Source organism: Xiphophorus maculatus, chromosome 18 (assembly GCF_002775205.1).
Source record: "Xiphophorus maculatus strain JP 163 A chromosome 18, X_maculatus-5.0-male, whole genome shotgun sequence".
Taxonomy (NCBI): Eukaryota; Metazoa; Chordata; class Actinopteri; order Cyprinodontiformes; family Poeciliidae; genus Xiphophorus; species Xiphophorus maculatus.
The window spans coordinates 15,217,165-15,232,343 of NC_036460.1; the positions used below are offsets into that span (position 1 = coordinate 15,217,165).

Genomic DNA, 15,179 nt, shown 5'->3' on the forward strand with positions numbered 1-15,179 from the left:
CAACTTGACTGCATACTGAGGAGGTAATTCAGCCATTTAATTCAAGTGCGTTGGATAGGCTACATCTAAAAGTTGCAGGACACCAGTCCCCAAGTCCTGAAGACCAAATTGTTTTACAGCATCCGATGGTCTGTAGAATAACGTGGTCCAAGTTTTGAGTGGTGTAGTTGGACCAAGTGATGAAGCCAAAAAGGTTTAGAAACTGCCGATTTTAATTTTCACAAACTGGAATTGATTGAATCTCTCATTATTGTAGAATAACCTGGTTGATTTATTATTGTCCATATAGAGCCACATTTATGGTGCGTAGGAAGCCAAAAAAATAAAGTTTAACAAACTTTGCTTTATATAATTTATTTTAATCAAATATTTAGTTCTATGTTTGAACAGTCTTGCTGAATTATATATGTTTTTATCAGTCTTCAAATTAAATAAAAGTTTTTCCAAACCGTGTTTATGACTAACCCAGGGCAACATTAAGGACAGTCCAGTCCTTAAGCAGCAGAATATCCCTTTAATCAGGTTCCGAATCAGATACCAACTTTTTTATATAGTTTAACAAGAAAATAAAATGACTTGAAATTTAACAAAAAATCACAAACGCTATAGCTATAGGTCACAGTAACGTTGGACTCAACATTTACCCTTATCTCTATATTCTTGTGTGATTTAAAACATTTTTTAAAATCAGTTTAAAGCAAAAAAAAAAAAAAAACAACATAATAATTTAAAAATACGCCTATATAAGTTAAATTAAGCTACAAAAAAGCGATTATAGCTAATAAAGTTAAATAAATAACCTCTTTAAATAAAATAACAGTTTCATATTAAAATAAGGACTGTGATTCCCGCAGTGCTGTTCACAGCTATTTCTGTCCTTCTCAGCATGGACTTAGAAACTAACTTGCCTTTCTTTCCCTGAGCCGACAGACAGCTGAAGCTGCCAATCAGTATGCGGCGCTGCGCACCAAGGGGCCAACTAACCAATCCGCCTCTAATGGAGCCCGGAGACAAAAATACCTCCAGCAATGTGTGTCAGTGTGTGTGTGCGATCCCACTGTTATTTCTCGGTCCGGGGTGCGCTCTAATAATAGAGCAGGCAGACTTCTCCTTTAAGGCCCTTCTTGTTGCACTGCCACCTCTTCAACATAGTTTGTAGTAAAAATGGTAATCAAAGTTTTCCTCGCCACTTCCTCTGGATCGACAGCGGTAAGTTTTCACTCTGATCTTAACTTTACGTTTAGCTTTGCAGGTTGTACTTTATAAACTGAACATGACTGTCAATCACTCTAATTTTACTGGGTTAAATCTATAAATTAATGCTGGCTGCTTTACCGTCTGATAATTTGCTCTTTCAGCAAGTTAACTGGCTTGACTTGTGATCAGATTTATTTCTGATGAGTGATCTTGGGTAAGTATTTCGTATGTAAATGTGATTCAACAGGCGGAGCCTTCCAGAACAGGGGCTCCCTAATCTTTTCATGTCAGAGCTTGGGGGTTCTTTTTCAGACCCCAGAAATGGCCCCAGTTAAAATGTTAAGTCCGCTTTTATTTCTAAAAATCACTGCTTATGACCTTGTTTGGGTGGTTACTAATGAGAAGAGGGAACATTTGTCTTCTGGAGCTCCTCTTGAGGGCTTTTAAGCACAACTAGTCCAGCTTTCTCACAATAGTTAGAAAAATGAATTTATTTTCCATCAAACTGGTTGTTGAGGCCTTGACGCTATCATCATTGTCCTATTATTTTACTTGTAAATATATTTTATGCAACTCGATTGGTAATTCAACCAGCATATACATGTATGTTGTCCCTGTTATATCTTGTAGTTCAGCATTCATGATCAAATACAGATGAGTTAGAAACTTGTCAACTGACACTCCTTTCAAATGTATATTTTCTAAATGGAAGAAAAATATTTATTCATCCATCTCAGCGTTTCCATATTATGACCAACACAGATCAATCAATCTGAAAAGTTGGATATGCATTTGTATTCCCATGTCCTGAGTCAATGCCTTGTACCACATACTCCAGTTCTCAGAACATTTCATGCTCTTTTCTGCGTCTTACCAAAATATAATTTCTCTACAACTACAGGAAAGAGGGAGATGGGTGTAAATAACTAATTTTATCTAAAAGTCAATTGAAAAGTGTACAAAATCTTAAGCTCAGATGGAATACAAAATAATAAACAAGACAAGCAGGTTGATGGGAATAAAAGGATGATATGATATATGACCAAGCACTAACTAAGAAATATTTAGGCTGGACAGTTGATCACTCCAGCAGGGGGTTAATTAGAGGCTGGGTTCAGCTGTGAGGTAATAAGAGAAAATGGCCAATAGATCACACAGGAAACCAGGCGGCAGAATATAAATGCGTATTAAATGCTAAAGTACAGGACAAATCTAAAAAATGTTTTGAATGTGAAAAGCAAAGGCTGAAAAATTATTTAAAAAAAAGAAGAAAGAAAAACATAAACCAACATCAAAAGGTTTTGATGCATGTTCATTTTTCTACCTTGCAGATCAAAAAGAAACAGCAAGATGTGGTCGGCTTCCTGGAGGCTCTGAAAGTGGAATACGCTGAGCTGGACATCGCCTGCAACGAGCAGAACCGCATGTGGATGAGGCAAAATGTCCCAGAGGAGAAGAAGCCCTCCAACGGCATCCCACTCCCTCCACAGATTTTCAATGAGGAGAGCTACTGTGGGGTGAGCAAAGATGCATTTGTAACTCTATAATGTGGGTCTTGAATTAGATTAGCAGGTGTAGCATCACAATAAAAAACAGTCTAACTTAGTTCTGTAATTGAATCACATTAAAAATTATAAAAATGTTTTTCCCCCTGCAGGATTATGACACATTTTTTGACGCAAAGGAAGACAACACGGTGTATGCTTTCCTAGGGTTGCCCCCTCCTCCTGGCTCGAAGGTTAGATCTGATTAAAGTTTTTCTTTTTATATTTTTCTGCCAACTAGCTATACTACTTGTTTACTTAATTGAATGGTTACTACCGCATAATTAAGCCCACAAATGTGAATTCTCTACAATATATTGTATTATTTAAAACCTTTTCCGAAGAGTATTTAGGTTTTTCTCCAAGATTTTGAGTGCTAGAACAAACCAACAGATCCAGTTGTTGATAATGCAACTTTGGCCTATAATAAAATATTTATAAGAATCAAAGAGATGTGGTATTACTAATTATGGTGATGCAAGTTTTGTTATTGCAGTTTGTCTACTGGCTGTGTGATTTATAGCGCACAAGAAGAAGAAGAAAAAAATACACATTTTAATAAGTTAGCACTTTGAACAGCACTATCAGTTTTATTGGGGCCACATAGGTGAACTGTGTTTATAACAGAATTCAAAGAAAATATAATTCCATCCTTGTTTCCAATAAAGCTTGACATCTGCAGCATTTTTTCAGTCATTTAAATCAGACATTTATTTGAAGTTTCAACTTAGCAATGTATAAAACTCAGTATCTTTTAACAGTATCACTAATTTATAACAATATTTAGCATTTAGCACTATAACTGATTTTGGAAACAGGGATAAGTAGTTATTTTATGTGAAAAAAATGTATGTCTTATAAAAATGAATTTTGCCATTGAACACTTTGGGCTCTTTTTTTAATTGTATTTTTCATTTTTTATTGCTGCTAAGCATTGATTGTTTTCATTGGATAGTTGGTCTGAACTGCAGAGAGCTTTCCTGAGTGCCGAGACTGTTTGATAAGAGGCAGCATTTCTGAAGTAAAATGTGATGTGTTGCTGCAGTGAGTAAAGAGAAGCTCAAAATGATACAGCTGCTAGCAAAAATATTGAGCTTTCTCACTCTCTGTTATGTTATACAACCAGAATCCCAAGCATATTTCATTGGGATTTTTTTGGGAGTAGGGAAACACTATTGCATAAAAAGGAGACATGTTTCTCACAAATGTTCGCAAATTAAAGTCTTAAAAGTGCAGACTTTAATTTGCTCAGATACTCCTCAGTCAGATCCAACCAACTGCAGAAAATCCTAATGGGAATCTCCAGCCATCGATTCATGACTTTAGCTTAAGTATACGCAGACTATACAGCAGGAAAGCAAAGCAAATCCACTAGGAAATGGCTAAAAATAAATAAATAAATAAAATCAATGAGTAGCTGTGTCATAGTCAATCAAGAGCTGGTCTCCTGCAGCATTTAGATGTGTCTTTGCTTTAAAACAGCTGGTCAGATAATGAGGTCTTTAGCAGGACTCTGAAGAACTACATGCTGAGGAAGTAATAAAGTTATTTGATTCAGGTGTGTTAAATCAGGGGCACATATAAAAGTTGCAGGATACTGGATCTTAAGCATTTAAGTGTGACCAAAAAAAAAAGCAGAAGAGGAAAAATTAAGATGCATGGAGCTAAATACTGAACTTTCCTGGAGAAAATTTGTTAAAGTCTGCAAAAGACTTGAGGCTGAGGTGGCGGTTCAACTTCCAGCAAGACTACAATCCTCAGCTCTGCGCTACAGTGGAAGGCTTTTGATCAAAACATATTCATGTGTTACAATGGTCTAGTCAAGTGCAGATTTAAGTCTGACTGAGAAATAGTTTCTGTTCATAGTTGTTCTCCATCCAGTCTGACTCATCTTGATCTTCTAAAAAAAAAAAACTGGCTGAAATTTGAGTCATACCTAAAAGATTCCAGCTGATCATAGTGAAAGATGGTTCTACAAGAAATTGACCCAAAAAGGCCCGAATACAAATGCATGCTGCACTTTTCAGATTTTCATTTCAGAAAATGTTGACTTCCAGATCATTAGTGACATATTGCATTCATAAGCTGCTTTTGACACCAGAACAACACAGATGACAGACATTGTTGTGTGAATGTATCTCCCATCATATGTAGACGTAGATATTATAAATATATTTTATTAAAACCTTGGGGTTTGAAATCTGTTGTTTTTAATTCACTGCGATTGATTTGTGTTAAACCTCCTTGATGCAGGAAGCATTGCAGGCTGAGAAGGAGCACATTATGCAAAACGGAACCCAAGCAGAGGGAAACCCTGACGACTCAGTAGTAAAGCTGACAAAATGTTTCCATTTTCCCATCATGCTTTTTATATAACTGTGCCACACCTCTTCATAGTCCTCATCTGATACAATTAATAACTTCCCTTCCATCTGTAGCTGATGATCTGAACAGGGTCTTAAACCCTCCCATGACTTCGAATAATGTTAGTGTTGCATGAATCTTTACAATGCTGTAGCAAACTTGTTCTTATTTCAACTCTGTTTCTCTATCCCTTTGAAACAATCACTTTCATTTTAATGAATTACTGGATTTCTTTTTGCAAGACTAACATCTCCGTCTGAGGAGTGTGCCATTGTGATCATGTTGAAACAGTCTTTTTTTCTCCTGCTCCCTGTTTTCATTGATTTATCTTTGATTACGTTTCTTGTTTTACTTGATTACTTATTTCACCTCTCAGAAGCATAATGGGGATGCACAGGGAGAGGAGGAGGGACAGGCAGGTGATGAGGAAGAAGGAGAGGATGGAAGAGCAGATGATGAAGCCACTGAACTAGAAACATCAAGGGGAGAGGAAGAGGAGGCGGCGGCAGAGGAAGAAACAGATGAGGTCACAGAAGAGACAGTAATTGCCATATAACTCAAGTCCAGCTCCTCTTCAGTTTTCCACCTCCATAACCCCGGAGTGATTGAATTCCCTCTCTATTCCTTCTTGTCATTCCTAGAGTGTCTCGTTTTATGTTGACATTAACTTCCTCTTTTTATTTAACATTTACCTACCATCATCCTCATCCTTAAATCTCTCCCTCTTCCACTAACAAGCAAAGTGTGGTCTCCCTCTGCAGCATCAATGGACTCTCCTTCTTTTTTCAGGTTTCTTTTTGTGCTATTTTTTTATTTCATGCTACCTATTAGCTAACTGTTATGTTACAGTTCATAATAACCTGCAAAACATCCACCATTAACTGTTCTTGTTAAGGTATGTCAGGAGAATCCTAATCCCAGCCACTCTAACTTATTTCACGATGTTAATCTGTGAGTGCTGATGTTTCTAAGTACTGATGCATATTTTGCACACTATGTGAAAACTTAAGAGATCTCTTCCTGTCTCTTGTTATAGGAAGCACAAGAAGAAGAGGATGAAGAGCAAGTAAGTTTTTTTTAAAAATTACTCAGCGGAAAGAACAGTTTACATTTTAATTACATTCTCATCATAATTTCATAATTGCTTTCTGAGCTCTGTATTTTCCCTAAAAGGATCAATTACACAGAGTTCAGTCATATATTTGTTGCATCAGGGCTTCTGGTTTCTATTTGAAGCATGGCAAACTATAGATTGGTTTATTTCTTTGAAATCTTGTCTAAAATTGCTTCATTGAGGGATATTAGTTTAGGTAGTGCAGCACATGTACAATATCTCTACATAAGAATTAAGCTGCTACTTAATTAAGTGTTAGCAGTTTCTGCTTTTGATCCTGTGTTCATGCCTGTCATCATCTCTCCACCTGCTTGTTATTGTGAAAGTTACTAACATGAGCTCCACATGAGGGTTTTCTGGTAATTTTGATATACAAACATAAAACCAGAAGACCTGAGTGATCTGGAAGACTGATGTGACTGATATATTTTTGGTGCTAAGCCATTCAGTGCTTTATAAAGTAACAAAAGTATTTTAAAGACTATTCTCTAAGCTACAGGGAATGGTCTTGTATAGGAACTTTACTGTAGATGTGCTCTGTTTTCTCTGTTTTAGTGAGAATGTGGCAGCATTCTGGATTAGCTGCAGCTGTCTGAGTATTTTTTTAAGCAGACTTGTGAAGACATTGCTACAGTGATCAGTGCGACAAAAGATAAATGCATGGATGAGTTTCCCTAGGTCTTGCTGGCACATTAGTCCTTTAATTCTAGAAATGTTCTTCAAATGACAGGCTGACTTTGTGTCTCTGAAGGTTCATGTCTGAGTCCATCACTACACCCAGATTTCAGGACTGACCAGTAGATTTTGGTTCAATAACTGAAGCTGTGTGCTGACTCTAGAACATTAATGGTTTGGTCTGAAGATAACTCCAATTTTGTTTCTGTTCAGCTGGAGAAAGTTGTGACACAATCACACATTGCTTTGTTCTACGCATCTGTTCAATGTTTGGATTGACTTGGAGTCACCTAGTGACATTGTAATGTAGACTTGTGTATCATTTGCTTAGATAATAATCTAGTGGTTATAACAAGGGGTTATTTGAGTTCCTGTTCCCCTCCTATGAATCAGATGTTTTTTTTTCTTTTTGGGGCCATTTACTGTAAACCCTACAGATGGTTGCACCTCAATATCGGCAGTTTCTGAATTACTCAGAGCAGTCCATCTGTCAACAACAACCATGCAATGATCAAAGTCACATAAATCCTCTTTTCTCACACTCTGATTGTCAATTTGATCTTCAAGAGGACTTCACCTCAGAATATTAGTTTTCAGATATTCTTTTTCAAATAACTCAATAAAGAAATAACTCTGGCCATCATGTCTTATGAATGGATTTACTGTTATCTACAGTAGGTTAGTTGGACATATAGTCTGACATGATTGGTAATGCATGAATAAACTGATTGAACTGAACCAAATTAAGGTGTGCTTATAGTGAAGGACCCGTTAGTTTTAATGGGAGGATCGTGGTAACACAATCAAACTGAATGACTTCGATATTATGTCTTTTTGCTAAGCTCCAGTTGTTACTCTAGCCTATTCACACATATGTTTTGTGTCCATTAGTTGATTAACTCATATTTCAGAAATATTCCAATCCCTCCATCACCTATCTGATATCACACATTTAAAGCATTTTCTGCCACTGTTCCTGCCATTGTATTACTCATGAATGCTGTAAGACCTTTGACTGCTTCTTTGTGTTATTGTCCATCTCTTGTTGGTTTGCTCCTCATAGGAGGATGAGCAGCTGCACTCACAGGTAACTGTGCTTCAGTAATCTTCTGCAGTTTGGTAGATCATCCATGGTTCCTCCATGAAGCCATCAGCATTGTCTGATGGTTTTTCAGATGAGACAATTCTACATTGTTGAGGGTGGGATGTGAAGGATGTTTTTTGTTGTTGCTCCTACTCATCATTAAACTCTTTTGTTTCCTCACATCAGCTCTTCCTCTTTCAGTGGGTTCCCTTTCAGCTAACATCTTGGTTTCCTCCTAGCTGTAGCTGCATCCTGACACCTTCAAACATCCCTTTTAGTTTCCTTTTCCACAGATGTCCTTATAGTGCATGCATGTGGTACTGTTCTTGCTCCCCACACAGCTTGCTGACCTAGCTGCTATGTTATTTCTTTTAGGAGGAAGAAGAACTACAACAGCTTGAGGTAGATTCACATATTTACATATATTTTTTTACCTTTCTTCAACCTATCTTGAGTCGCTTTCTTGTTTTTATTATCTTGTCCTTGTCATGTTACTGCGCCCTCTGACTCCTCCTGCTACTGCATCCTGTGGCTTTTTTGGCACCACTGGTGAAAATGTGCATAAAGCCTTGGAATATATTTCTTTCATAGCAGTAAGATAATCTCACACATTTAGGTTTCTTACTAAATTAACAGTGATACACTTATTAGCACCTATGCCACGGTCCTGCAGTTTTTAGATGTGCCACAGGTACAAAACGCTGGAATGAAATGGCTTAATGACCTCCTCTTGTGTAGATCAGTTCTCCTGAGCCTTGCTAATGACCTAATTATTCTATTCAGGTGTGATGCAGCAGAGGCACATCTAAAAGTTGCAGGACAATGGCCCTCGAGAACTGGAGTTTGAGACCCCTGCTCTAGGTCATCTAGAGTCCCTGGTCCTCTTTTATGCTGAAGAGAGGAGTGTTTAGCTAAATCTGATAGGTTTTCTAATAGATTTTGGCCCAGTGACTGAGATCCGCAAAGACAAAACCAAGTTTTATGACTGGGAATCTTTACTTTGTTGATTTCGATCTGTTTTGAGTCATTAAAGATCCATTGGTGACCCATTTCAAACTTTTTGAGGAGTCCACAAGATTTTAATCAAAATTTGGTATTTCAAAGAGTTTCTGACTCCAACAGCGTTCGCTGGGCCTTTAGAAGAGAAACAAGCTCACAGTGTCACATATCCTCTTTCATGTTTAACGATGAGCATAAGAAATTACAGAAAAGCTTAATCTTAGTTTCATTTGACCCAAGCGCACAGTTCCAATATAATTTCCATCAGTACATAAGAAATCTTTAACTGTTTACATTTGTGATGGTAGGAGCTTTAAAACAACTCATTGGCATGAAGGTTTTTATGGATACTCACTGACCTCAGGAAGACACTGTTTGCTAATGTTTTCTAACAGGTTGGGAGATTTTTCCCTATCATCTTCCTTGTTGTTCACAGTGTCAAGATAAATATAGGTCCATTCAGCATAATGGTCAGTGGCTCAAAGAAATAGGCCTCTGTACCAGGTCATAATTATACCCCTGGTAAACAGAAACAGATTACCTGTTAGAAGTTTCTAGAGATTAATAGAGACACATACAGTATAAATACAATGTTTTATTTTGATTTATTTCATAGGAATTATTGAGGGTTTCCAGTACTGGTGATTTTATTTAAAACAGTCATTTCTTAATGTTGGATATTTTTCCCCCACTTAATCAATGTTCTCAAGTTAAATGATGAACTTATATATGTAGTAAATAGTCCAATAATTTTCATATATCTTTATAGGGGATTCCGATAAATGTGTAGAATGCAGTATATGATACATTCCTTTCTTTTTGCTAATCTAAAACATTCTATAACATTCTATGGTCAACAGCAGTACCATTACTTCTATGATAATACAGTGAAGAGTTAGAATAATGTAAATGATATAGTAACAGTGTTATAATGAGCCACAGCATAAAGATTTCCAAAGATTAGCATTTTGCTTATTTAAATAAATGGGAATTGATAAAAAGTCATCTTTAGCAACTCTTACAATCTACCAATAAAGGGTTGTGTGTCATTATATGATAATGGGTGGCACTTGATAGTACATCACATTTCTATTCACACCTTTGTGTTTTACATTTAATATGATTTTCACATTTCCACCACACACTAGAATGCATTTTATTAAGACATTATGATAGACCAACACAGTAGCATTAAACTGAAAGGTTGATGGAAAAGGATATGACTTTCGACATTTTTTACTAACAAAAATATAAAAAGTAAGATACAGTATGTTATCCTTATTAATCTCTCGTTGCCTTTTGTGTAACATTTATAGTATGTGCTACTTTGTCTGTGATATAAAATTTCAACAAAGTACAGTACAGTGTATAAATGTAAAGTGAAATAATGTTAAAGGGGTATGGACATTTTTGCAAAATCCTGTAGGTTTCAAATATCAATATACTTTCATGATCTTTTAACACAATCCATTTAAGAGAATGTCTCTTAAAATAGTTGGGTAGTCTGGAGTTTTTATAGTGTGTCCAGAACGTTGAGCTTTGTGAAACAGCAGTGTGTTGCAAGTCTCTTTTTAACCACAGTTTGGTCTGCCAGGCTACACAAAAGTTTAATGTGGCGTTCCAAATTGAAAAATCTGTATGAACTGAATGTTATCATGGAGTCACAAGTGTGACCAATTTGTTTTTACTTCACCCATCATCTATCCATGCTCAAAGTAGTAATGTTGAATTTTAAATTCAATGATGGTGTGAAATCTTTGACTTTCTGATGGAAAATGATGACTTCAGTAGGTGTTTCAATAGTTTTGTCTTGGAGTTTCTGACCACAAATAGGATGTACCATAAGTCAGTCTAAAGTGTCCTCTCAACACATTTCTCAACTTGAACAGAGAACTCAGTCAGACAGGCCGTAAAGTATTTTATACATCATTTCATAATGCACCGTGCTGTCCAATGTCTGTTGCTGGACAACGATTCAGAATATACAGATTTCATCGTTCAAAATGCCAGGTGGAAAATGCTTTGCTCTTCTTCGACATTCCAGCCTGAGCTTCCATCGCTTCACTATTTCGCATTCTCTGCTCCTTCCTTTCTGTCTCTGTTTTTGTCCCACCTTCCCAGCAGGACCAAGATGAACAAGGCAGTGAGGTAGACTTGGTGTGGTTTGTGGCGTCATACCTTTTAGCCTCTGAAAACCTTAGTATTTCTTCCTTTTGTCTTTCTTTTTTGTATTTGTGAGCTGCATGGTACTTTTCCCATGGAAGTGCCTAATGGTTTGCAGAATGATTAATGTATTTGTCTTAATTCCTAAGGTGGAAGTGGTGTTATGATGGAAACAGCAATGCTATGTGGACCAATATTTCACTGCTTATTGATATTTTAAAACTTGATTCCTCTTGATTTCATCTTCTGTAGGAAGAAGAAGAAGATACAGAATTACAAGAGGTATATGTTTGGATTATTTCTCTCCCTGCTTGGCACGGTGTGAATCATACTTGAGATTGGGAGTTTTCTGCACGATCCGATCACAAACTAAACTAAAACTATTGTTTTTCCTCAAGTCAGCTGTATGTCATGCCACACATTTGTACACAATGCACAAATGAGGAATATTGTAGCAGGTTCTTATTCATGTGCAGTACTTCAGGGATGACACAACACAATACTTGCTTAGTGATGCAGAGACCTGAAAAACATCTACAGAGGCACTTTCTTCTAGTCTGCCAGGATGTTTTGACTTCTTGTTTTTATGAACAACTTGGGCATTTAAAAAAAATATTCTTTGCATCTGCCTGAATGCAAAACAGAATAACTCAGATATGTGGGTTTTTTGGTTGGGTGCGCAGATTTTACAGGATTTTCGCTTTTGGAAGAAGTCATGACCTCTTCTTCTCTTTGCCAAGAGCGCTCCAAACAAAGCGAGTGCAAAGTGAATGTGACAGTTTTCACAGGAGATTGAGCACATAGTGTTACTGCACAATACTTGGAGGACAACAAAGAGGAAACATTTCACAATGGATAATTCACTGTTTATCAATTTTTTTACAGCCTTTCCTTTTGATTTGAACTGTTTTTATAGTTGAATCCCTGTCAGTAACACTGAAAAGTATTTTCTCCCTTCACTCTGCCATCACTGCTAAACACTGCACGTTTCTCGGATTAAGTCTTCATCATTTTTAACTCTCTGACTCTTCAACCACTAACAAGTGAAGGGTCCTTGGACTAGGATGTTACTGTACACAACCCCCACCACACATTTCTTATTAATGTGTCAAACTGTAGAAGAAGAGTTGAAATAAACCCAGATAGTACTGCTGGTAATTTCCATTTTTTGCAAATAGTCTTAAGAGAAAGGTATAGCATCACAAGAGATATTTTCTACTTTAATGGGATCTAAGAATGTAGGTGGAGGGCCTGTGTAAGACAAAGTTGTAGATCCTTTTTCTGTCAAGCCAAGACAATGATGCTATTTTTAATCTAAAATACATTAACTATAATTTTTCCTGTTTAAGCTATGAGGCACCTGACATTCATACTTCTTGAACTTGTACAGATCTTGTCACTTTATAGCCACAAACCTTTATGTACTTTATTTTGATTTTATGTGATAGATCAGCACAATGTAGTAGTGGTTGAATACTTTGCATTCAACTTCCTTATATTAATGCCCCTAAATAAAATTCAGGGTAAACAAATTACCTACAAACATCACCTTACTAGTAAGTGGAGTTCACCTGAGTGTTATTTAATCTCAGTTTGAGTATGGTTGTTTGTAAATCCCTTAGACGTTTGCTGGAGAACATGCAAGCATAAACAGCATCATGAAGACCAAAGAATGCCCTCAGAATAGGGTTGACTATATCAGCTGCAGTAGAGTACACAATAAATAACAGATTCTGTGTCACCAGGAATGTTTAAGTCTCCTTTTATATTCACCATTTAAAATTTTATTTGAAAAATATGCTTACGTATTCTGTTTTGGGGAAATATTTCAATACCTCTTACCATCTTTTTTGATTTGTGTTCATGTTGAAAACGAAAACCCATTTTTTTGTTTGTTTGTTTTTACCAGGAAGAAGAGGAGGCTGAGTAGTTACAGTGATGTCAAGATGAAGACCATCTACTGTCCTGGTAAAGCACTTTACCATCTTTTACTGATTGGTTTTACATGCTGTGTTTCACCACTGGAGGGCAGTGCAACATTGTTAGGACTGGCAAGCCAGCGATCCGCTTTTCATTTCACTTTATCATTTGGCATTTATTTCAACCACATTAATTAAAACCTCAAATCTTTTTGAAGTTTGTTTTTCTTTTTTGACCCTGCTCTTTAAAAAGGCAAAAAGCAAAATTACACCTATAAATCAACCTGCCACAGCCGCAGCAACACACGACTCTCTGCAGTGCAGTGGCATGTTTTACTATTTTACATTAAAACTCAGAAGAAACTAACATTTACCTCTCAGTGCAGTCAATTCTTTGCTCCATATCGCCTCAGTACTTCTAGGTACTAAAGACCTCATCCAAAAAAACGTGCAGCAGCCTCTTCTGACTGGCTCTATCTGTGAACAGCTTCCGTGAGCATACTGTGCTGGGAGATCAGATTGGGCCACAACGAAAACATTACCCATTTTTATTCTCTGAGGGAGTGGCAAAGAGTATGATGATCTTAATGGGGATCATGATGGTTGTGGTGATAATCGTCCTAATCTTTAAAGCGTGTCTTCTGCTTCCGCTCTGCATGTTTGGGCTGCAGGAAAAGCCGAGAAGCAGGCATCTGGTGTTTCCTCTCTTTGGCTGTCTCTCCACGCCTGCGAGCCCCCTGTCACGCCTTGTTAGAACAAGCTGCTAAGTGAGCTTTCAAATGTGGCCCTGGAGGAGCGGGCACGCAGGGGGCCCCAGGCTTAGAGGTGGCAGTATGGTCAGACCACTGGAAAATGTGTGACCTGATTTTTCTTTTATCTGTTTGTCTTATTTACCTACCTGAAGGAGCTCCCTATTCCATCTCTGCCTAACCTCAGATGCTTGTCCCATCGTCCCCTCAAACTTGTTGGCCAGCAATTCCGCCTACGAATTCTGCACTGGATTCTCCTGGAAACCATCAGTTACATGTTTGACCCATACACCACATAAAACAATACTTTTGACTGCAATTTTGACTTTGTTTTTATATTTCACATACAAACACAAATCATAATGAAATTTTGCATAAGAGCAGAATGGTGTTTGTAATTAGCAGCGTTTATGAAATGCAGATTTCTTCAGTTTAAACACATTTCTCATGCTTTACTTTTAGCAACTGTAATTTTCTAACCTTAGAAGAAAGTGACCTTTTCAAAAAACTCCTGGCTGTCTCTCTTGTAAATGTTCTGCTGTATTATTCCAGCATTGTTCCTTACTTCCTCCTTTTATCAGCTGAATGCTTTAAGAGACATTTAATGCTCCCCACAAGGAAGAACAAATACTGCAAGATTCAGACTATCAACCATTTTTACAAGTACCTCTCTACCTGTATTCCTGACTAATCAATACACTTTGTTGAACAAAGAGTGAAACGTGTAACTAAGACATGGAAACAACAGAAAAATAAACAATTTTAGACCGATAAGCTTCATGTTGTTTTATTTTGAGTTCTTAAATAAATGGTTTTCAATCTTTTTATATCACTCCCTTAAATACTGTTTCAGAGTCCCACCAACATGATAAAAGATCACATTTTTTAGTTGTTTTATGCCATAAAATTAAAGAAAAAACAATACCATTCCAGTATCAGTTGAAAGGCGCAATTTCTGTATATATTGAATTTAAACAAAATGTTGAATTCGAGTCTTTATTTGCACATTATGATGTTTAATCATGATGTGAAAATAATATTTTTAAGCACACAACATACAATACTACCACTATGAAAGCTGGAGTTTTACAAAACAACTTGGATGTTGGTCTGGCCATAAGGATATTAAAGACATTTTGAGGAACTTAAAGTCTTGTCTTTTTGACAGATGTGGCTCAAAGTTTGTCTATACTGTGACTAATGTTGTAGAGTTCACAATGCTCTGCTGTTTTATGACTGGGTACATTACTTTTCTTTCAGTTAAAGGTTTAACTGAACATCTGGAAATTAAATTTTAGTGATCTATGAGTGCCATTAAGGGGTATGATAATTTTTAGCCAAACACAAATTTTGAAATGCACCTGCGTTCTT

The 15,179-nt window shown here is 36.8% G+C and overlaps 1 protein-coding gene across 10 annotated transcripts; it reads left to right on the plus strand.

Moving 5' to 3' along the window:
• Positions 1-1,025: 1,025 nt before the first annotated feature.
• LOC102229517 (SH3 domain-binding glutamic acid-rich-like protein) lies at positions 1,026-14,582 on the plus strand. 10 transcript variants are annotated; one of them, XM_023351459.1, is made up of 12 exons: positions 1,026-1,209; positions 2,529-2,714; positions 2,855-2,935; positions 4,995-5,069; positions 5,482-5,631; positions 6,142-6,171; positions 7,958-7,981; positions 8,354-8,380; positions 11,099-11,125; positions 11,393-11,422; positions 13,050-13,108; positions 13,964-14,582. In XM_023351459.1, exons 1-11 carry the CDS (start codon positions 1,165-1,167, stop codon positions 13,068-13,070), a joined length of 696 nt encoding a protein of 231 aa, XP_023207227.1. In that variant the 5' UTR covers positions 1,026-1,164; the 3' UTR covers positions 13,071-13,108; positions 13,964-14,582. The 10 variants fall into 10 exon arrangements, with proteins under 10 accessions (XP_023207227.1, XP_023207228.1, XP_023207229.1 ...); XM_023351460.1 differs by having other exon boundaries at positions 11,102-11,125; XM_023351461.1 differs by having other exon boundaries at positions 4,995-5,066.
• The last annotated feature ends 597 nt before the right edge of the window (positions 14,583-15,179 follow it).

Coding starts and splice junctions, on each gene's coding strand:
- LOC102229517 (XM_023351459.1), top strand. CDS start 1,165: ATGGTAATCAAAGTTTTCCTCGCCACTTCCTCTGGATCGACAGCG. Junction 6,172..7,957: donor AAGAAGAGGATGAAGAGCAA/GTAAGTTTTTTT, acceptor TGCTCCTCATAG/GAGGATGAGCAGCTGCACTC. Junction 8,381..11,098: donor AAGAACTACAACAGCTTGAG/GTAGATTCACAT, acceptor CCACCTTCCCAG/CAGGACCAAGATGAACAAGG.